We start from the raw sequence: 24,657 nt of genomic DNA on the forward strand, positions 1-24,657 counted from the left end.
AAATGCAGTCCTTTGATGCATGATCAGGTGTAGTCCCCTGACGAGAGACCTGATCATGTATCCACTTTTATTTTGCTGATATCAGATTTATTTGCATATTTGCTTTGTTCCCCTTTTTGATTTATAGCCAAATTTAGCCACCCTTATCTGATGCTGGCTACCATTACTTTTATTTTTTATTACAGGTCACTTTTTAATTACTTATTTCTATCCTTTTCCTTTTAGCTTTGGACATTCTGTGTAACTTACACTTCCATCATTACATATATTTATTTATTTATTTAAAACAGATAAAATTACATTTGCCTGAGAATATGCAAATCATTTTTTAATTCAATAGTTATAGCATAACATATTGCTGATGCTATCGAGGCAGTGTTAGTTGGGTTGGAAACTGCTAGCTTTGGGGGATACACAGACTAAAAGGCTAACAGTGGCCGCAGGCAGAGGCAAAAAGTGATTCTTGCACTGCTTCTATTAGAATGAGCAGCAGCCTGGAAAGCAAGGGAATGGAAATTTCCAGGACTGCTGGGAGTCATAGTGGAACAAATAAATACATGGGTTGTGTTAGAGTAACTAAGAGTAGAAACAGGTGCATGTATACTTACATGTACACCAATGCTAGGAGTATAGTTAATAAATTTGATGAGCTTGAACTGCTAGTCGAGACATCAAAGGCAGATATTGTTGGGATATCAGAGATGTGGTGTCACACAGATATAAGCAGTGCAGAGTTGTAATTTGGAGAGTACAATGTGTATAGAAGGATGGACAGGACAGAACAGGATAGGAAGAGAGGGGGGGTTATGCTGTTAGTAAAATAACAGAAGCAGACTGGACATGATCATCGATCACAACTCCAGTGCTGGTAACTTAATATTATGCATGCATAAGGAGTGCCAGCACTCATTGCACTGCAATATGACAGACTCCATACTGAGATGCATATACGCTCTTCTATTGCAACTCATAGTAGATGTCCAGCAGCGTGTGCTTAGATATCTTAGTCAAACATGTGGGTACACACTTTATAACCTCAGTTTTCAGGAAACCTATGTGTGCAGGCCAATTTACTAATTATGCATCTGCACAAGCTCCGGGACATTACGTAACACTGCTTGTAGTTTATTTACCCACACATGGACGCATTCCAGTTCCATTAGTGATAGGCAATTGGGGCTTTCTGATTGTGGTTATTCCCCCCCCCCACTGATGTTCGCTAGTTGTAAGTTTCAAGCTCACAATTTTGTCACTCAATCACCAAATCATCCCCACGATGATGAGTTTATCTCTATTGCCTACATCCCTTATTATCTAGGCACGTCGGAGCGGCTCACTAGAATTTTATACTCTTACCATATATGGTGTGTGCAATTCCCTGGTAGGAAATTGCATTCCATTATTTCCAGAGTGAAAACACCTATTCTTCCTCTTTTTTTTTTTTTTTTACGGAGCTGTTCCATTTACCGCATTACATGTCTGGATTGTGGGATGTGTTATGTTGGTGAGACTGCCAGGAGGCTAAAAGATCGTGTTTTAGGACACAAGGTGGCGCTCCACAACGCTAACATTGAATACTCCACAGTTGCTAAACATTGTTGGGTCGCATAACATAACCTTGATCTGCAACATGACATTGAAACTGTCAGCTGTAACAGTACTATGAATCATAATAGGGGAGTCTGTCACATTGCAGTGCGATGAGTGCTGGAGCTCCTTACGCATGATTGATACTGCATTACCAGACCGGAGTTGTGATTCACGATTATGCCCGGCCTGCTTCTGTTATTTAACCCAATGTGTGTATATACTCAGTACACCATTCACCCACTGCTGATGAAGGGACACCTTTCCCCAAAAGCTAATTTTATGTATATATCTCTTTATTTATTTTAATAAAGTTTAACTTAAACCAGTTTGTTGGTTGTTACTAGAAAGTATATAGTGATATGCGGCCCGAAGCTCAAGGCCTTTTTTCTAAAATAATTTTAAATATGAATAATATTTAATACATTAATCAACTATGTTGTTTAACAATTGTTGTCGTCTCATAAAAATATGAACATGAATAAATAATAATAGGATCAGTAATCACACACATATCACACAAACAATACGATATTATTGAAAGTATGACATAAAAATTACATTTTTAAATAACATACGTTATTTAAATAATTACATATTAAAATAACATTTAAATTTCATTTGATATCGAAATAAAATTTCGATATCAAATGAAACATACACATTGAGAATGAAGTATGCGCTCTACTTCTAGCAATTTTCAAGCACTCCTGGATAATTTGGTAAAACAACACTAGGTTCATTGATAGAAATGCAGAAAGATGCAGGTGATATTATTTAGACCATTTGAGTATGGTTCAGACCATTCAACTGGTTCTGCCCTGTTCAACAGAACCGGTTCAACATGCTTGTGGCAGGCCCTGCCTTTAATACCATATTGCTCCAATTTATACAGTAGTCTTTTATGTAGCCTTTCTGGAATCCAGGTATGTGATATCAAAATTATTTTTTGTATCCTTATCACAGCATCATTGTAACTAATCAGATTGGTTAGACGAGACCACCCCTTAACAAATCCATGCTGTGACTACAGTATAATTGCATTCTTGTTGAGATGGGCCTTCATTACTTCTGTAATCATTGACTCCATTATTTTCCCTGGAACAGATGTTAAGCTAACATGTCTGTAATTACCCGTGTCACCTTTTGATCCCCCTTTATGAATTGAGGTACAAGCTAAAGGTTATAATGATATATGCACCAATATCGAACCATGATGATGAAGAGGTTGAATAAATGTACATCGAAATTGAGAGTCTTCTAAATGAGCAGAAAACCCACTACACTATATTATGGGGGACTTCAGTGCTAAGGTTGGAAAAAGAAAAACAGTACAGAAAGGGGAACTATAGTAAATTTTGGAATTGGTGAAATAAATAAAAGAGGTGAAAGACTTGTGGAATTTGCAGAATCTCAAGGATTGTCAGTAATGAACACTTTTTTCAAGAAAAGGGTGAACAGAAAGTGGACATGGAAGAATCTAAATGGATTAACAACTAATGAAGTCGACTTCATCCTCACTAACAGAAGATATATTGTGAATGACGTTACCATCCTGAATAAGGTAAATGTTGGAAGTGATCACAGAATGGTAAGATGTACACTTGATACAGATGTAGGAAAGGAAAGGAAAAAACTGACTCGAGTAAATAATACAAAGGTCTTTGAGATAACAGAAGAGGAGAAAAAGCAGTATGTACTGGAACTTAAGAACAAGTTTGAGCTTCTGCAGACTGCTCAGGACCAAGATATCGACGAGGAATATTACAACTTTCTGAAAGTGATAAAGCCCAAGAAACTTATAGGGAAAAAGAAATCCAAACAAGAAAAAATTAGTCAAGAAACACTTGTTATGATGAACCAAAGGCAAAAAATGAAGAGCAAGATAAACACTGACAGGGAAAAAATTGAGTATACTGAGTTATGCAAAGCCATTAGAAAGAGACTCAGAGAGGACATAAGAAGATTCAGCAGCCATTTACTCGAGTCAGTAATACAGAAAGACAAATGATACTGAAACTGAAGAATAGCGATGGTGTACTTATAAATTGCAGAGAAGGTATAATTCAAATAGCAGAAGACTACTATAGAGAATTATACGACTAGCAAGGGAATGATGCCAGCAGTGGGGAAGATGGATTGCAAATTAGCAACACATACGACATACCCAATATTCTTCCTGATGAGGTAGAACATGCATTGAAGAAAATGAAAAATCAGAAAGCCCCGGAGGAAGAGGAAGATGAAGTTACTGTAGAATTGTTAAAATTGGGAGGAAGAGACATAACACAAAAACTGGCAAGGCTCTTCACAAAGTGCATTCAAAAAGGTGTGACGCCTAAGCAGTGGAATAATGCAATCATAGTTTTGCTGCATAAGAAAGGAGATAAATCAGAAATTGGAAATTATAGACCAATTAGCTTGTTATCCCACATCTACAAGTTGTTCACAAGGGTCATTACAAACAGATTAGAAAGAATACTTGATGAGAATCAACCGAAAGAGCAAGCTGGCTTTAGGACAGGATTTTCAACTATGGATCAGCTTCATGTAATATCACAGCTAATGGAGAAAGCAAATGAATATAAAACACCATTATGCCTGCATTTGTGGATTATGAGAAGGTATTTGACTCCATACAGCATAAGACAATGTTTCGGGCACTGGAAAGACAAGGCATACATACCCCATATATTATGATTTTGAAGAAAATATATGAGAATGCTACCTCCTTTATTAGACTAGACAAAGAAAGTAGCAAATTTAAAATTGAGAAAGGGGTTCGACAAGGAGATACAATATCTCCAAAGTTGTTTACCTTCCTCCTTTGAGGAAGCTTTCAGAAGATTAGACTGGTTGCAGAAAGGAGTCAATGTGAATGGAGAGTACCTAAAACCATTTACGATTTGCAGATGACATTGTTGTCATAAGCCAGAATCCCAAAGAATTAGAGGAAAATCTTAATCAGTTATGCACAATTAGTAAGAATTTTGGACTAAAGATGAATATGGCTAAAACAAAAGTGATGATGAACAAGTATGCCACAGAAAGGGACATAATGATTGAAGGAGCAGTAATTGAAAAGGTGGAGTCATATACTTATCTGTGACAAGTTATTAGCTGTAATAATGATAAATGGCTGGAAGTCAAGAGAAGAATAAATTTTGGATGGATAGCATTCAGGAAATATAGTCACATACTGAAGAGCAATATCCCAGTTTGTCTGAAACATAAAATAATGAACCAATGTATACTCCCCACCATGACTTATGGAAGTGAAACTTGGGCACTCACCAAAAGAATGGAAGAGAAGCTGAGAACTACACAGCAAAGAATGGAACGAATTATATTGGGAATCAGACTGTTAGATAAGAAGAGAAACACATGGATTGGCAGCATACTCAAGTAAAGGACATTCTTATCAAAACTAAAGAACTAAAATGGTCTTGGGCAGGACACATAGCTCGAAGCCATGATGACAGATGGACTAAGAAAATAACAGGATGGTACCCAAGAGGAGCTAGAAGAAAACCTGGAAGACAAAGGCGGAGATGGATAGGTGAAATTCATGAGTTTGTGGGTAGTAAATGGATGGCCAGTGCTCAAAACAGAAGGAACTGGAAAGTTGCTGGAGAGGCCTTCATTCTGTAGTGGATTGAAAATGGCTGATGATGATGATTATGAATTGGGGATACGTTCAGACATGTCTAGTCCATAGTGACCTTCCCTGAATCCAAAGATGCTCTCATAATTATGGTAAAGACTTGCTTACCTCCTCTCCTGCCTCTCTTAATGTGATTAGATAGATTCCCACCAATCCCAAATTTCTTTTTTATGATCAGCTTCATCAATTCCTCTTCTACTTTCCTTTCATTGTCACAGTCATTTAGTTCCCCATTAGAGTTTGATAAACTGCCAGCATCCCTTCCCCTCCCCTAAAGAATTCTATATGTGTGAATGTAGATGCAAAATACCTATTCAATTTGTTATCAGTCTTAGCAGGGTCATCAATATCTAACCCATTGATATCGAGTGGCTCAATGTGATTCAGTCCCTTCTAACTATTAATATAAGTATAGAAGTCTTTGCCAGTTTTCTTTGCAATTTTTGCTTATAGACTAATTTATATGCATCCCATGCACTTTTATTCTTTCTGCCACTTGGCACACTAATTCTTCTGACATTCATTTAGGCTTAAGACTTGAACAGTATTTCTTCGTTGGTATGAAAAGTCTAGTATCTTCTGTGTTTACTTCACTGAATACTTCCCGTTTAGAATTTTCTGTAGGTAACATAGTCAGTTGAACTCACTGCATAGAATTTAAAAACAGTTACGAAAGCAAAAGCCTTTCTCTTTACCCTTGACAGTACTAATGTCTTTAATTAACTAGCACATTAATACACTGTGATCACTACCACCCATTGGGTCTTTTACCTTCAGGTTCTAAATGCTTGTAGAATCACTAGATCAAGGGTATTGCTTCCTCTTGTTACCCTTCTAACATGCTGCTGTGGTAGTGGCAGTAGTCATAATGGCAAATGATGCAATAAAGGAAGCTTCTATAGCATCAGCCAATTCACCCATCTATAGTCTCCAAGAATTTGTTTTGTTCTCCCTCAAATTTATTCAACCCATCTGGTTCCACAACAGATGGAAGCCTGTTCCAAACATCCTTCCTCAACTTGAATTTATGCCCCCTCATGTGTGTAGTCTCAGCAAGTGGAAGAATGCCATTAATATTCAGCTTACTCAATACAGCCAAGACTTTAAACACCTCAATCAGATCTCTCCTAAGGTGTGCCTGATCTTGAGATGCTGCAATTTGCAGCATCTCAAGATCAGGCACCCCCCCCCTTTTGTTCCCTTCACGAATCTGGATGCCCTTCTCTGCACCTGTTCCAGCAGATCTACATCCTTCCTCAAGTGAGGCATCCAGACCATGTACAGTGCAGGCCTAACCATGGTCTTATACAAAGAGATAATCTTATCCCTGCTAATAAAGTTTCTATATATCATTGACATGAGCTGTTCTGGCAGCGTGTCTGCACTGCTCAGAGAATATCATATCTGACTGCACAATTACCCAGGTCTTTTTCATTCCCCACTACCCTAAATGTAGTACCACATTTGATAGATTACTCTGGAGTTGCTGCTACCCATGTGCAGTGCCTTGCATTTGTCTATTTTAAACTTCAACTGCCATTTCTCAGCCCACTAACCTAATTTTCCTAGACCTTGTTACAGTAGGTCATTCTGATGACTGTCGTTAACCACCCTGCTGACCTTATTTTATCATCTGCAAACTTAGACATTAAGCCTGATATACCTTCATCAATATCATTGATAAATATTGAAAACAACAATGGACTCAGCACTGAACTCTGGGGAACTCCACTAATAACATTAGTGCATGAAGAGCAGTATCCATTGATTACCACCTTCTGTCTTCTTCCACTTAACCATCCCTTTGTCCATAGCAGTAATGCATCAGTATCAAAACCGTCCTGAAATTGAAGTATATGATGTCAAAAGAATTTTTTTGCATCCAGTTCCTTGGTCATTGCATCATAGTAACCTTTCAGATTGGGTAGACAAGACCACTCCATGAGAAATCCATGCTGTGATTGCATGCCTGTTCAAATGGCCCTTCATTAGGTCTTTAACCATAATTTTATTATTTTCCCTCGAACAGATGTTAAGCTAACAGGACTTGAATTAGCCATGTCACCTTTTGATCCTCCTTTATGAATTGGAGATATATTCACACTTCTCCAATCCAAAGGGACCTCCTCTGAATTCAAGAATGTCCTCATAATTATGGCTAAGGGTTTGCTTAGCTCCTTTGCTGCCTTCCTTAATATAATTGGATAGATTTCATCTGCCCCCAGGTGCCTGTTTTTTATGTCTATCCTCAAAAATTTCTCCTTCACTTTCATTTCAGTTATCACAAAGTCATTTAGCTCCTCATTAGAGTTTGATAAATTTTTGGCATTCCCTACCCTAAAGAATTGCTCATGTGTGAATATAGATGCAAATTGTCTATTCAGTTTTTCTGCAACCCAAGCAGGGTCATCAAAAGTTAATCCATAGACAAGTAGCCCAATATGATTCAACTGCTTTGTTCTACTGTTAATATAAGCATAAGAAGTCTTTGATGTTTTTCTTTTCATTCTTTGCCAGAGACTTCTCATAATCTGACTTAACTTGTCTAACCTCCTTTGTGACTTGATTATAGGCTAATTTATATTTACTGCAGGCTTCTGTATCCCTTGATAATTTATATGCATCCCACACACTTCTGTTCTCTGTCATGTGTCTCGATAGTTCATCTGACATTCATTTAGGTCTAGGCCTTAAAAAGTATTTCTTTGTTTGTATGAAAAGCCTAGTAGCTTCTTTGATTAATTCTCATTTAGAATTTGCTGTTGTTAACATCATCAGTTGTCCCCACTGCACACAATTTAAAATCTCTCTGAGATATCTGTAGTCTGCAAAAGCCTTTCCCGTTACTGTTGACATTTCTTGTGTGTTTAATTAAATTCCACATTAGTACACTGTGGTCACTGCCACCCAGTTGGTCTTTTACCTGCAGATTCTTATTGCATGAAGAATCACTGCTGACAACCAGATCAAGAGTATTGCTTTCTCTTATTGCCTCGCTAAAATGCTCCTGTAGAAAACAGTCATCCAAAAAATCCACAAGTCTTGCTAGTGTGCGAGTGACCAATCCACAAATTCCAGTCAACATCTGAAAAGTTAAAATTCTCCATTATGAGACATTCTGATTTGCTGACCCACTCTATTTCCCTGTGTAGCTATTTGGTATAGTCATTAGTCCTATAACACACTCCTACTCACAATTTTGTTTTCCCAGTGCTTATGTCACACCAAACTGACTCAACATTGCACTAAGAGCATATGAATTCAAGCGCTTCTTGATTAGACCGGGGTTCGAGCCCGTCACCACCAAATACGGAGGATGCGGAAAGGTCAGGGAATGACCACCGCATATCCCGGAGCAATATGGCCTTAGTTGCTAATGCTCCAAATAACAACAACAACAACGATATGAATTCAAGATATATTCGCACTTCTCCAGTCCATAGGAACCTCTCCTGAATAACCTGATTATAACCTCCGGCCCTGTCAGTCCTCCCCATTTCCCTGTGTAGCTATTTGATATACTCATCACAGTCATTAGGCCTATAACACACTCCTACTCACAATTTTGTTTCCCAGTGCTTATATCACACCAAACTGACTCAACATTGCACTAGTCACCCAATTTAGCTGGATGCACTGCCTTATATTTAATATTCTTCTTAACTAAAAGCATAACCTCTCTGGTCCTGTCAGTCCTCCCCATATTCAAATTCAGCATCACTTATGTCTGAGTGACACCACGTCTCCACTACGTCTGCATTCGACGATATAATCAGTACTTCAAATTCATCAAATTTATTTACAATGCTCCTAGCATTAGTGTACATGAAAATATACATGCACATGTTCTTCTCTCAGTTACCCTAACACAGCCCATGTATTCATTTGTTCCATGATGACCTACAGCAGGGCCTGAAATCCCAGGCACCTTGCTTTCCAGGCTGCTGCATGTATCAATATTAATGTAAGAATCACTTTCACCTCTCCCTGCAGCACTAGTTAAACTATTAGTCTGTGTATCACCCCAAGTTTGCAATTTTCCAACCCACCTAGAAAACAGTTGTCCAAGAGATCTAAAAAGTCTTGCTTGTGAGTGACAATCCCACAAATTCCAGTTAACATCTGTAAATTTAAAATCCCTATTATAAGACATTCTGAATTATTGGCCCACTCTATTTATTTGTATAGCTGTTTCTCTGTATTACATCCCCCTACTCTAAATTTTGTGTTCCTTGCTTATGTCATACCAAACTTACTCAACATTGCACTTGCCATCTATGTCAACTGTATGCACTGCCTTATATTTAATATCCTTCTTAATTAAGAGCTTAACCCCTCCATCCCTTCTGTTTTTCCTGTATGCATTGTACTCCCTATATTCAAATTCAGCATCACTTATGTCTGAGTGACACCATGTCTCTGCTATCCCTACAATTTGTGGATTTGATGACTTAATCGGTACTTCAAATTCATCAAGTTTATTTACAATGCTCCTGACATTAGTGTACATGCATATGTTCTTACCCTTGGTTACCATTACACGGCCCATGTATTCACATATGCGAGTTCAATGCTGACTCACAGCAGGGCCTGATTCCCCAACACCTTGCTTTCCAGGTTGCTGCATTTCCCAATAGACGCAGTGCAAGAATCACCTTCACCTCTTCCTGCAGCTCTGGTTTAGTTTTTCTGTTTTTAAGGGTAATTCTAAAGTGCTGGGTAATTTTAAGGGTAATTCTAAAATAAGAAAGAAAGAATGTCATGTGCTGTTTGAGTATATTGGAGTTAGAGAAAATTCAGCTTCTGATAAAAATTAGTGAAAAATAGCAATGAGATTTTGAAGGAGTGATTTTTGGGACCTCCCCACTCTGATTGGGGACCTAGGCAGATGTCTTTTTTTGCCTGTAGGATAATGCGTCACTGGTGACTATAACATTCCAGTCTACTACTTTCAGATTTTTAAGTGAGTTAATGTGGTATACTTTGCACTGAAAGTCAGTGGCAGTAGATACTGGTCATCTGTTCACACCAGTTTTAACATGTCAGGTGTGACATGAATAGCTGCAACCATTTTTTATTCTTAAGTTTGTGTAAATTTTCTGGTAATATTGGCTGATGGATCTTATCTTTAACAAGTCCTAGACAAAAAAAAATGGCATGATGTCCAGAATCATGCTGGTCACAGAATCGGATCATATTATCCCACTTAAGGATTTAGTATGTCCATATCTCAAAATTAAAGACAGTTCATAAAAATAAGAAATGTATGTTAATTTTAACAATGTATCAAAATTGAATATGAAGAGTTCACATCAAATACAGAGCAATTGCAGGAAATATGGACACATTTAGTTTTTAAATTACATTCTAGGCATGGTGCACATGCAGTGTCAGATATCAAAAGGAAGTATCTTGGAATTTTGTTCTTCGCTGTTTAATACTAGTCCATGCTGATACATTGAGCTATTCAATTGAAATGTTTTTTTTTTTTTTTAAATTCAAATTATTGTTAGATGCTGAAAACAGATTCCATAATAGGGAACTTGATTTACATTTCATCATCATCACTTACAAACTCACAGTACTCCTAGTCATTCCATATTAACTTGGCTTACAAAGTGGCTTATTACAGGATCGATGAAAGACCCTTGTATTCCTTATATTTCTACTGATACAATAATCTGTAGACTCACAGATCAATATCATGGCATGTTAGAGTTGAAAAGCAAGTAGTAGTAGTAGTAGTATGTGATGCAAGAAAGCAAGTGGATGAGCTTATGCAGCATCAGCCAAAAAAAAAAAAAAAAAAAAAATCACACTATTACCTCCAAATGCCTGTCCAGTTCCTCCTTAAATTTATTCAACCTGTCAACTTCCACAACGACAGATGGAAATTTGTTCCAGCAATTAATCACCCGCTGCTAAAGGCAAATTTCCGCACATCTATTCTACATCTGTCTTTTCTTAATTTGAATTTATGCCCCCTTAGGTTCCTAATCTGAACAAGTGGAAGGATCCCATCAGAATTCAGCGTGCTCAACCCATTCAAGGCCTTATACACCTCAATCAGATCACAGCGCAGGTGCCTAGTCTCCAGCCATTGCAATTTGCAGAACTTAAACCTCTCTTGGTAAGAAGATCCCTTCATTCCCCTCACCAATCTTGTTGCCCTTCTCTGTACACGTTCAAGCAAATCAACATCCTTCCTAAAATGAGACCTCCAGACCTGTATGCAGTACCCAAGGCGGGGGTCTGACCATTGCCTTATACAGAGGGACAATCACCTCCTTTTCCCTGCTACGAAAATTCCTATATATCATTGACAAAACCCCTTGACCTGCCCTGGCAGCCTGTCTGCATTGCTCAGAAAACTTCATATCTGACTGCACAATTACTCCCAGGTCTTTTTCTACCACCTTAAGTGTAGTACCACACAGTTGGTACTTTTCTCTCGGGTTACTTCTACCCATATGCAATACTTTGCATTTGTCAAGGTTAAAATTCAGTTGCCACTTCTTAGCCCATCTGCCCAAATTATCTAGATCCTGTTGCAGTAGCACACTGCCATTACTGTCATTAACAACCCTGCCAACCTTTGTATCATCTGCAAACTTCAACACTAAGCCTGATATACCTTCTTCAATATCATTGATAAATATACAAAACAACAGTGGACCCAACACCGAACCCTGTGGGACTCCACCAATAACATTAGTCCACGAAGAGCAGCACCCATTGATTACCACCCTCTGTCTTCTCCCACTTAAACATCCTTTTATCCATTGTAGCAACTTACCCTTAATACCATTCTGCTCCAATTTGTACAATAGTCTTCCATACACAACAGTGTCAAAAGCTTTCCCGAAATCCAAATATATGATATCAAAATTATTTTTTGCATCCAGTTCCTTTGTAACCACATCATAATAACCAATCAAATTTGTCAGACAAGACTTTCCCTTAACAAACCCATGCTGTGTCTGAATTATTGCTGCAGTCTTGTCTAGATGATCCTGCAATGCATCTTTAACCATTGACTCCATTATTTTACTCACAACAGAAGTTAAACTAACTGGTCTGTAATTACTCGTAAAGAACTAAAATGGTCTTGGGCAGGACACATAGCTCGAAGATGTGATGACAGATGGATTAAGAAAATAACAGAATGGTACCCAAGAGGAGCTAGAAGAAAACCTGGAAGACAACGATGGAGATGGATAGATGAAATTCATGAGTTTGTGGGTAGTAAATGGATGGCCATTGCACAAAACAGAAGGAACTGGAAAGTTGTTGGAGAGGCCTTCATCCTGCAGTGGATTGAAAATAGCTGATGATGAATGTCTAAATTTGCAGATGACACATAGTTTGGCAGGGTTGTTAATGATACTAATGACAGTACCTTACTGCAACAGAATCTAGAAAGTTGAGCAGATGTGCTGAGAGCTGGCAACTAAAGTTCAACATTGACAAATGTTAAGTACTGCATGTGGGTAGCAGTAAATAAATAAATAAATTTTAACCTCAGAGTAACGTATCAAATGTTGTGTGGTACTACACTGAGAGTAGTAGAGAATGAAAAGGACTTGGGGTAATTGTGCAGTCAGATAGGAAGTTTTCTGAGCAGTGCAGATGGTCATCAAGAGTATCCCATGATGTCAATGATATACAGAAATTTTTCTAGCAGGGAAAAGGAGATGATTATCCCATTGTATAATGCACAGTCGTCAGGCCACAACTCAAGGCCTCCAGACCTGTATACAGGTCTGGAGTCCTCATTTTAGGAAGCATCTAGAGCTGCTGGAATGAGTACAGAGAAGGACAACAAGATTAGAAAATAGAACAAAGTGTTGCTCTTATGAAGAAAGGTTTAAGTTTTGCAAATTACAGTGTCTGGAGACTAGACACCTGTGAGGTGATCTGATTGAAGTGTGTAAGGCCTTGATTGGTTTGAGCATGCTCAATGCTGATGGGATTCTTCCTCTTGTCCAATTTAATTGTCTAAGGGGGGTATAAATTCAAAATAAGGAAAGACAGTTGTAGAATAGATGTACGGAAATTTGCCTTTAGCCAGCAGGTGGCTGATTGCTGGAACAAACAAAAATATATTTAAGTTGTCGTTGAAATTGACAGCTTAAATAAATTCTAGATAGCACTTGACAGACATTTGGAGCAAATGGATGAGTGAAATGGGAAGAGTTTTTTTTTTTTTTTTGGCTGATGCTGTATAAGCTTGCTTTCTTGCATCATATGTCTCTACTAAAATCTTTAAATTAGCTAAAATAATTGAACCCAGTTTTGAATAACTTCTCCTCCTAAAACAGACCGGGGCTTTTCAGTGATCTGTCTTGGTCCCAGGATAGAAATAGCGATGGGAATTTCTTAAACCCTTCAAGATTATTTAATATCCTGGCGCATGTGCGCAAACGACCATGAGTTCTAAACGACAAATGGGCAACGTACTGGAAATCAAATTACACGAGAATGGAATTCTCGTGTAATTTGATTTCCAGTGTTTCTGCGACTGGTAATTTAGTGTAATTCCTCTGTATACTAAGTATTTTTTAGCTCTTCAAATAAGAGGTGTGGAAACCACAGATTGAACGAAATAATCAAACAATACTTTTTTTTTGACACAAAATTAACGACCTAGTATACAACATTTCATGTAAGGAATGTGATTCATCGTATCAATGGTCAACAAGATGTACAAAAAATACGAAGATGAGACAATATTTGGCTTCAGTGTGTGTGTGGCAAGAGCATGTGCATTGGAATTAGCATTCCATAATGCCAACGAGAATCAGTCTTTTATTTGACGAGTCAAAAAAAACTTAGTATACAGAGGAATTATATTAAATTATTAATTTCAGAAACACTGGAAATCAAATTACATGAGAATTCCATTAATGTACATCGTCCATTTCTCATATTGAACTCTAATCTTGAAGAGTTTAAGAAATTCTCATTTTTTGTTACTTCTATCTTGTGACCAAACAGACCGTCAGTAAGCCCCAGTTCGCTTTAAGAAGAGATGTTATTCAAAATTGGATTCAATTATTTTAGCTAATTTAAAGATTTTAACTTTTATACGCTGCGATCATTTTAATGGGTTTAATGATTTTTTTATTAGACAAGATGTTTTCTGACTCAAGGTTATGTGGTAGTGGTTTGATGTGTTGGTGGTTGGGTTGGGAGATCTTGACTGCCAATCTCAGATACGTCAGGCCATTTATGTCTGTGATGGAAGGAAACCATCAAGTGATAATTTTACGTCTGATTACATTTGGGAGGGTGTTGCAGTGAAGCATTCTACAAAAAAGTATTGAGGTAAATTCTTCTTTATTTCTATATATTTATTTCTGATGCTGTAGAATTTACAGTGTTTTAAGAATACTTGATCAAAACCAAACTGTGGCCTATCATAGTGCCAAAGTGAAGTCACCTGTTTCTCCATAAATCACTTGTCAGTTTACAATATTTTTGCCTAGTTTAGCCCTTAGCAGTTTTTGCCATCCTAGGTGTAACTTCTAGTCAAAGAAAGAATGTCATGTGCTGTTGTTTGCAGAAATTTACTTCATAACTAATGTAACACACTTCGCAAGTTGTAGCTACCTTCCTCTGCATAGGTAGCTGTTTGTAATTAACGTTCCTCTGATATACTCTTTTATTGAATCTCTAGCCAATGGGAGAAACTGCGTGTTTACAGTAATTGGTCTCTGAGAAGGCCTGTTATTTACAAAAATTACTCTACAGCCGAATATTGAATATGTCAAAGCAAATATACAACCAATGTTTAGTTAATTTCCCCTCTCAGAAATACAGTAGTAAGATGTCCAATAGATATGAATATACACAGTATTCACTTTTTACAGTTTCCAATATGACATTGCTATTTCTTTGAACACACTGCTTTTTTTCATAATTCATTTTGGGGGGCCCAGTATATCTGAATCCATAATGTGAAGAAGCACATTATATCAAGGTTGGTCTGTTGTTTATGAAAACATAAAATACTATATAAACAGTTAGAGAATGTTGGTGGGCAAAGGCATATATAAGGATGTAATTTCATGTATAAATTAAAAAAAAAAATTGTCCTGTCAGGCCATGTTAGCAGTGGAAAGTTAATTTATTATTCCTATTTTATATTTATTTCATATGTTCCTCACATGTGCCGCTATGCATTAGAAGATGCGTGGTAGCACATATGCATCTTCTCGTATACCAAATTTTACATGTGTCAATATTTAAAACACTTTTCACGTGTTTAAAAAAAAATAATAAAAAAATACTGGCCAGTACACCTCACCAGACACTGTTTGCTCGTGTAAGTCTTGCATTGAATAAGTACACTTTTTGCAAAGCATTTTACATTTTTTAATGTTTATCTACACGCGCGCACGCACACACACACACACACACACACACACACACACACACACACACACACACACACACACACACACACACACACACACACACACACACACACAATGCCAATAATATTGAGAGGGATATGCAAGACGTACATCATCATGCAGTGTCCATAAAGTGCTCCAGCCATTAATTTTTAACTTATTTTAAAAAATGTTTTATAAGTTTAAAATTTTTTTTAAAGTAGGCTATTTTAAATTATTTTTTAAGATTTTAAAAAGGAAAAAACTTTTTTTTTTTTTTTTTTGTACAGTATGCCTACTAATTGTGGGCAGATAGGCACATCTGCTAAAGATTTAAAAGGTTGTTAAGTGCAAGGAATTTCAAACTGCACATAGACATTTTTCTGTTTTTTATTATGTATATTCAATACTGTGAGTTCTTTCCATTTCAAGCTTATTTCAAATTTGTTGCTTTTCACAGCACGAAATTTTTAAACTGCATGTGATGCTTCCCACAGAGTAGTGGCCATGTTTAGAGAATTCCAGGTTTCATGTTATTGTCTTTATGCTGTGAAAACACTAAATCTTTGAAAAACAGCTTGGGTGAGATAGTAGATATTTATTTATCTAGTGGGAAAGGAAATACAATCTAAAATTTTCAATAAATGGCACATTAGACAGATTCTCATATCCAATTTTTGTATAAAAATATCACTTCATAAACTGGCGCCTCCGTAGCCAGGTGGGCAGGAGCGGCAATGTGTAGCACGCGCTTCTTGATTAGACCGGGGTTCGAGCCTGTGACCACCAAATACGGAGGATGTGGAAAGGTCAGGGAATGATTACTGCATATCCCCGGAGCATTATGGCCTTAGTTGCTAATGCTCCTAAAAACCAAATAACAAACAAACTTCATAAACTATTGCAGTAAGAGTTTTACTGTATTTAGTATGGTAGAAAATTTTTCAAATTTTTAATCATTGATTAACGGTTTATCCTGACAAGTGATTAAATTCAGGATAATCACCTATGGCATAAACTAGAAAATCAAGTGAGGACTAGACAAACATGTCCCACATTGGTTGTTCAACTGATTGCTGTTCTAGGAGTAGAGAACCTAGCCAGGAAGTTGGAGGGTGTCATAGCAGCTAAAGGGAGACTGATGCACCGTGAGTGGCTGTGACATTAGTGTAAAACTAACTTGTGTCTGAATACTTTTTTGTGGGAGCGGTGTTTATTACCAAGTGTCAGTGTTATGTGGGTTGGTGCAAGACAGCTACAATCCAACAAAATAAAATATATTATGATTATTTATGCACACATGTACATATATACTTTAATATAAAGACAAATGTACATATATAAAAAGAGACCCACCAAAAAACTAATAATTAATTGTCTAAAATAATGATGAAGTGAAAGATATTAAAAGTAATGATTACCTTTGATGGAGCTTCATATTTGTGTGTGCATATCAATAATTTTATATATTACTATCATTCCTGTAATGTTTAATTTTTCTAAAGTTTCATGATTTGCTCTTATTTTGCAGTTGGTATTATGGAAGAATTACAAGAGCAGATGCAGAAAAATTGCTCATGAATAAACATGAAGGTGCTTTTTTGATTAGAGTTAGTGAAAGTTCACCAGGAGACTTTTCACTATCTGTAAAGTAAGTATTATTTACACACAGAATATTTTGAACAAACTCTTGTCACTGAAGCATTCATTCTCTCTTCTTGTTAATAAATATCACAGCTCCAAATAAAAGTGATCAAGCAATTATCCATGCCATTCTTATATGCTGTATATTGATTCAAATTGGGAAAGATATTAATAAACTATACATACCATATTTCTTTCAGGGTATGTTTCTTGTTCTGACCCATTAATTTTTTATCATTTTAGTAAAAAAGCCTTGAGAAAAAACACTACAATACAATTAAGATTCTTATAACAACTAATTTGCTGGTTAGAACCCAAGGCAATATATTTATAAAAAAATGAACCTATAAAAATATACATTCATTTACCCAATATATATATATATATATACGTAAAGGCAGTAAAATACAGTAGCTTTTATAAGATGGCTTGTAAACTGCAGGGAATATGTGTACAAGTAAAACATACTGTGTAGTTCTTAAATATATAGTAGTTGCTTTATCTGTGACCTCAAACATTATATACTTAGTAATTGTGAAAACAGAATTTTGTATCAAACATTTCACTAAAATCAGTATGTTTCTGAGAGACTGAGACTCCAATCTTGTATAGTATGGAAATAATCTAGTTAGAAATATTCTTCAAAGAGTATGTTACCAAAGATCATTTATATGGTGCAGAACATTTGCACAACTGCCTTTCACTGTTTGTTTGTTTGTTATCGTTAATTATTTATTAATGTGTTTGTTTAATGTTGCTAGTTATCTATTTTAACGGTCTCAGGATATTGTCACATATTGTACTAATATTGTTAGTTCTAATGTCATTAGGTTTTATATGTTACCACTCTGATAGTTGTTTTGTTTGTTTGTGCAGAGTGCTTTAAAATTAACATTGATACATACCCTATATAAAGTTCAGTAGAATTAAATATTTCATCCCAGTTTCCTTGACACGGTGTGAACAAACAATTGGATCCAATTTAAAACATTAAACGAACGTAGAAAAGGGGAAGAGAGATCATGCAGATCATCCCCTCAGAATTCTTAAAATGTCAAGCAGTAAATGGCTGAGAATGTCCATTGGGAGATGTAGGTTCCGTAGGCTCTGTGTTGTGATCTGAGTTAGAAGACCACTAACGTCTTCTAACTTTTAGGATTTGGATCAGATTATATGAGAAAATCATCAATAATAGAAAAATCTGATTATCTCTATCAGCTGTGTCATTGCTATAGAAAATTGAGGCCAACTAGAATTATGGACACTGCACCTAAGTTTACCCATTGTTTGGAAACTTAGACTGGCAAAAGTCAAGTTTCAAAGAAAATTCAACATTCTGGGTGATTGGATTTGAGAGAACAATAGAGGCAACGAAATTATTCTTGCAGGAATGGAATCCTTTATCCCACAGTCCACGTTAAAATCTCGTCCTTTATCTAAACCTTGGTTTTCCATTAAATGTGCTAATGCTGTTCAAGAGAGGAATGTTGCATATCGTAATTGGCTTCTTTCTAATTCTTCAGTTTCATTTTCTGCCTACACTAAAGCTTGCAACAATTGTAAAGCAGTTATTAATCAGTCCAAACTAGATTTTGAACAGGCTAAGAGTAGAAAACTTGCTTCTTGCCCTAATGGTAGCCGAGCATTCTAATCTCTTGCCAAAGCTATTGGCCGCAACTTTTGTCCATCTCTGCTCCCACCTCTGTCCAAACAAGATGGTTCTGTTGTCACTTCAGCCAAGGATAAAGCTGACCTGCTAGCATCCCATTTTTCTTCCAACTCATGTATTAATGATCTTGGTAAAACACCTCCCACCATTCCCAACACGCTCCATTCAGTGCCTCCTGTGGTCTTCCGTCTAAAGGATGTCAGAAGGATTTTGACAAATCTTGATGCTAAGAAAGCTCCGGGTCCCGGTGATATTTCTCCACTTGTTCTCAAAACCTGTGCTCCTGAACTTACTCCTATTCTTTGCCGCCTTTTTTGACTTTCTTATTCCAAAGGTTTTTTCCCCTCTGCTTGGAAATTTGCTCATATCCAGCCAGTTCCTAAAGAGGGTGACAAATCCCTCCCATCGAATTATCATCCCATTGCAGTTACTTCTACTCTTTCTAAAGTAATGGAGAAATCAATTAACCACCAACTCTTAAACTACCTAGAAACCTTCCGTCTGATCAACGATTTCCAGTATGGATTCCGTCAGTGTCGATCCACTGGTGATATTCTGGTTTATGTTACCCATTTATGGACAAATTCAATGGAAAAGTTCAGTGAAACACACTGAACTTTTCCATTGAATTTGAAGTTGAACTTGACATCTCAAAGGCTTTCGATCGTGTTTGGCATAAAGGTCTTCTAAACAAGCTTCCGTCTTATGGTTTGCCAACTGTTTTTTGTAATTGGTTGTCCAGTTTGCTCACTGAGGGTGATGGTAGATGGCTCTGTCTTCTAACTTCTCCACTAATGTCGGTGTCCCCCAAGGTTCAGTTCTTTCCCCCACTCTTTTCCTCTTGTATATTAATGACCTTTCATTGACTGGAAATCCTATCCATAGTTTTGCCAATGATAGCACATTACTTTCCACTTTGAGAAACCTCGCCCTGCTCAATCAGCTTCAACTTCTCGAAAATCTGCTGCCAATTCCTTAAGTGCCGATCTACAGGTAATTCTCCAGTGGGGCAAAGACAACTTATTTGATTTCAATCCTTCTAAAATTCAGTCTTGTCATATATCTTGCAAAAAGGATTCTTCTGCTCCTATGCTTATCTTTGGTGACACTCCGATTTCTAGGCAAAATGATATATCTCTTTTGGGAATTATTCTGACTTCTAATCTCTCTTGGCACAAGCACATTACAAATATTGCTTCCTCTGCATCTAAAAAACTTGGTTTTCTCTTTCGCTCTCGGCATTTATTTTCTTCCAAACAGCTGTTCACTCTGTACAAATTGCAAATCCGCCCCACTATGGAATATTGTTCCCACAACTTGGGTGGTGCCCCCCCCAAAATCTCCCTCAGGCTTCTTGATTCCATTCAGAAGAGTGCAGTTAGGCAGTTAATTAATGCCTAACTGCCCTCTTCTGAATGGAAGAGGGCAGTTAATTAATGATTCATCTCTAACAGACTCTCTCTCCACTCGCTGTCTCATAGACGTACCGTTTCTGCTGCATGCCTCTTCTATAGATATTTCCGTGGGCACTGTTCTTCTGAATTGGCTTCTATAATTCCCACTCTCTCTCTCTCTCTTCCAAAACAGTCTGAACATGTGCCACCACCAGCCAACATACATTTACTGTCCAACTTCAAACTCCAGAACCGACTTTTCATCTTCCTTGTTTATTCATTCAACTGCTGTTTTCTGGAACAACCTTCCTTCATACATATTGCCTGAAAATTACAGTCTGCAGAAGTTCAAGTCCAACGTTAACAAATATCTTCTTTTGTCTTCTCAACCTCCAGCCCGAGCACACTACTAAGTGCTATAGGTTCTAATACCTCTCGTGTTTGGAGTTTACATTAAAAAAAAAAAAAAATTTATCTTATTTAGCTCAATCTATTCTCAAAGGCTTAAGCACCTTAATCAGATCTCTGGATGCTGCAATTTGCTGAATTGAACTCTCTCTCTCTTGGTAAGAATACAGTTTTGTTTCCCTCAATAATCTCGGTGGTCTTCTCTGCACCACCTATTCTAATAGATCCACATACTTCCTAATATGAGGCTTTGAGAGTATGCTGACGGCCAAGCTTTCAATGCAAACAAATGATTAACTGTTTTTAACTCCTTACCGTAGAAACTATTTTCCAAGAGCTCACCTTAAGAAATATATTCACTCCCTGTTAAGTGAATTGGCTACTGTAATAGTAAAATCTGAATAGGTAAAATCTGAACACTGTATGTGATGCCTGTAAATGCTCCAACAAAATCATTTTCTACTAAATACCTATTGGACCTAGTAATTTTCATTGCTGTGACCACCTGTCCATCAATTTTATAGGTCAGAGTTTTCTTCATGCTGTTCACATTTTATCAGCAAAACATAAAAATGTGATACTGCTGCATTGGCAAGACTTTTACTCAACATAACTTTTACCTTTTACTTTTACTGAGTAAAAGTAAGGAATTTTATTTAAACTCTTTTTGATAGGACCAACTGATGTTGCTAAAAATTGTAATTGCCAAATTGAAAGTATTCGGAGAAGTAATTACAGATGCCACTAAGCATATTTTATCAGTTAAAAGAAATTGTTCAAGATTTAGACCAAAATGGATATCAGATGAATTGATGAGCTTAGTGGCCCACAGAACAAAAATGTATTGTATGATTAAAAATTATCAGGTAATGCAGATAGAAGTCTTGCAATAGGTACAAAGTAGTTTGTGATCAAATTAAGTAAAATAAGGCAGATTTTGAGACGTCTGACTAAGATCACAGAGAGGAGCAGCAAGCAATTCTTTATGTATGTTAACACTAAAAGAAAATGGATAAGTCACAGTCTATTAGATATGAATGGTATGGCTGTTAATGATCCTGTACATATTACTGTTAACTGAATAAATATTTCGCATCTGCATTCATACATGGAGAATATTTTAGGAATGAGAATAGCAGAAATCTATCAAATGCTTATTGGGAGGTAAACAATTTTATTATAACAGAAAGTAAAGTGAAAGGGAAATTCCTGTAACTAAAAGAAAATTTCATTTAGTTGCAGGAATTTCCTGCAACTAAATGAAACAAATTCCTGTAGCTGATGGAATCTATCTAATTATATTCAGATGAGCTGAAAAAGAGATTCCTTTAATCATAATAATGAATTTCTAATGAGCATTTCTCATTATTAATAAGGAGAAGTGCCTACAGCTTGATGGTGTTCATATGTATCCTATTCACACGAGTGTTTCAAAGGGTGAAGTGGATAACTGCAGACCTGTAAGTTTAACCTCTCTGTCAGGAAAAATAATAGACTCGATAATTAAAGAAATGATGCACAGTTATCTTAATAGTGTTTGTTAAAGGGAGATTGTGTTACCAATCTGATTAGCTATTATATGCTGGTTACAGAGAATGTTAAGAGTAATTTTGACATCACATAAATTTCATAAAGCCTTTGATACTGTACCACATGTTTGATTTATAAATTGGTGCAGGGTAGCATTAGGAACAACCTCCCATTTCTGCCAGCTATGACTGGAGGGAGTCCAAGTAATATGTATGCTGGGGGAATTATTGGTGCCATGTTTTGTCGTGGAGACTGTGTACCATATCCCTTCTCTGTGTGCCATTCCTAACAGAGGTTGGCGACCACCACGGCAAATGTCTCTTGGTATCTGGTAGCTCTGAACAGCTGCTCAATGTTCAGTCCCATCCAATTCTTGATGTTATCTAGCCATGATATGCATCTTCTTCCTTCCATTCTCCCCTCAATAATTAGCTGTGGAATTTCATATTTGATGTTCCGCATCAGGAGCCCTAGATACACCATTTTTCTTTTCTTCCTTCAGCATTTCATGGGTTTTTCTAATTCTCTGCTCTGCAGGACACTCATTGACCATTTTTGCTGTCCTTGGTATCTTTAACATTCTTCTGTACATCCACATTTCAAATTCTTCTATTTTTTGGAGGTGTTAGTTTTCAGTGTCCATGTCTTGGCACCATACAACAAAACTGACCAAACATAGCATCTCATCATCCAGATTCTAAGGTGGAGATCCAGATTCATATTGCATAATGCAGATCTCATTTTAAGAAAATACTGCCTGGCCATTTCAATCCTTGCTTTTATTTCCATGTCGGGTTCATTTTTGTTATTGATCCAACAGCCTAGATATTTGATTTTATCAACTCTCTCTCTATCAGCCTTCTGTTTAACATGAGGGGAAGTATTGGCATTGCCCCATTAAAGACCATGAGCCAGTTTTGTTGACATTAATCTCGGGGCCAATTCTTTCACTTTCCTCACTCACATGATTGAGGAGTATCTGTAAGTCCTGTGTATTAGTTGTACAAAGTACAGTGTCTACATAGCAAAGTTGCTAATCACTCTACTATCAGATATTCCTTCATTTCTTCCATCTAACACTCTCTTGAAGATCATGTCCAAGTAAATGTTAAACAGGAGATGGGGAAGAGTACACATCCTTGCCTCACTCTACGTTCAATGTTGATGTTTTCTGCCTTTCTACCATGAACTACAACAGATGCAATTTGGTTCCAGTAGAAGTTTTTGATTATTCAGATGAACTTTTCATCAAGGCCAGACGACTCCTCAAGGATCTTGGTGTGTTGGATTCAATCAAAGGCCTTCTCAAAGTCAATAAAACAAAGATAGACATTGATCTGTTATTGTCTGCACTTTTGCATCATGACCTGGGTACAAAATACGTTCTGAAATCCAAACTCAATACCAACAAAATACTTGCCTCACTCTACGTTCAATGTTGATGTTTTCTACCTTTCTACCATGAACTACAACAGATGCAATTTGGTTCCAGTAGAGGTTTTTGATTATTCAGATGAACTTTTCATCAAGCCGGACGACTCCTCAAGGATCTTGGTGTGTTGGATTCAATCAAAGACCTTCTCAAAATCAATAAAACAAAGATAGACATTGATCTGTTATTCTCTGCATTTGCATCATGACCTGGGCACAAAATAGTGCTTCTCTTGTACACAGTCCTTCCCTACATCCAAACTGCATCATCCATTGACTCCTCACAATTCCCGAAAATCCGATTTTGAATTATTTTTAGGAACATTTTGAGAACTTGGCTCATCACGCTGATTAGTCAGAAGTTTTAGTTTTTTTGGGAAGAGTGAAATAATTCAACAAGAATGCCGGCGTTTTTTGTAGTCAAGTAATTTGACTATTTCTGCTGTGATTTCATCAGGTCCTTTGGCTTTTTCACTTCGTTGATTTAATCACCCTCTCCATCTTGGAACTTAGGATGGATGACCCTATCACTGCATCTAACTAATGTTCACTTTCAGCAAAGAGGCCTTTTATGTATTTAGTCCACATGTCCAGTTTTTCTGATTCTTCCATGATATTCTCCCATCTGTCATTTCAGATTGAAGTTGGTTGTTTCCTTCTATTAAGTCCTGAAATCTCTTTAATCTTTTTGTGAAGATTGAAATCATCGTGCTTTTCTTGCAGTGCTTGTATTTTTCTGTGATCCAGCTCTCTTTAGCTCCTTTAATTTTGTTCCTAATCAGTCTTCTCACCTCCTTGTACTTTTGTGCATTGCAGTTATTAAATGCTCTGTGCTTCTCCATGAATGTCAAAATTTTTCATCTATCATCCAGTCCTTCTTCAGACATTTCTCATAATCTAGAACTTCTGGGTTCATTTCAATCAGAACAGATT

At 36.9% G+C, this 24,657-nt stretch overlaps 1 protein-coding gene across 3 annotated transcripts in view; it reads left to right on the forward strand.

Moving 5' to 3' along the window:
* drk (growth factor receptor-bound protein 2 drk) overlaps window positions 1-24,657 on the forward strand; it is a 191,953-nt gene that overhangs the window by 97,698 nt on the left and 69,598 nt on the right. For all 3 annotated transcript variants that reach the window (XM_090389274.1, XM_090389275.1, XM_090389276.1), the window contains exon 5: window positions 17,180-17,299. In XM_090389274.1, coding sequence (XP_090245400.1) covers window positions 17,180-17,299 — 120 coding nt within the window. The remainder of the gene's footprint in view (window positions 1-17,179; window positions 17,300-24,657) is intronic.

This window comes from Mastigoproctus giganteus, chromosome 14 (genome assembly GCF_048544385.1).
Source record: "Mastigoproctus giganteus isolate SK-2022 chromosome 14, ASM4854438v1, whole genome shotgun sequence".
NCBI lineage: Eukaryota > Metazoa > Arthropoda > Arachnida > Uropygi > Thelyphonidae > Mastigoproctus > Mastigoproctus giganteus.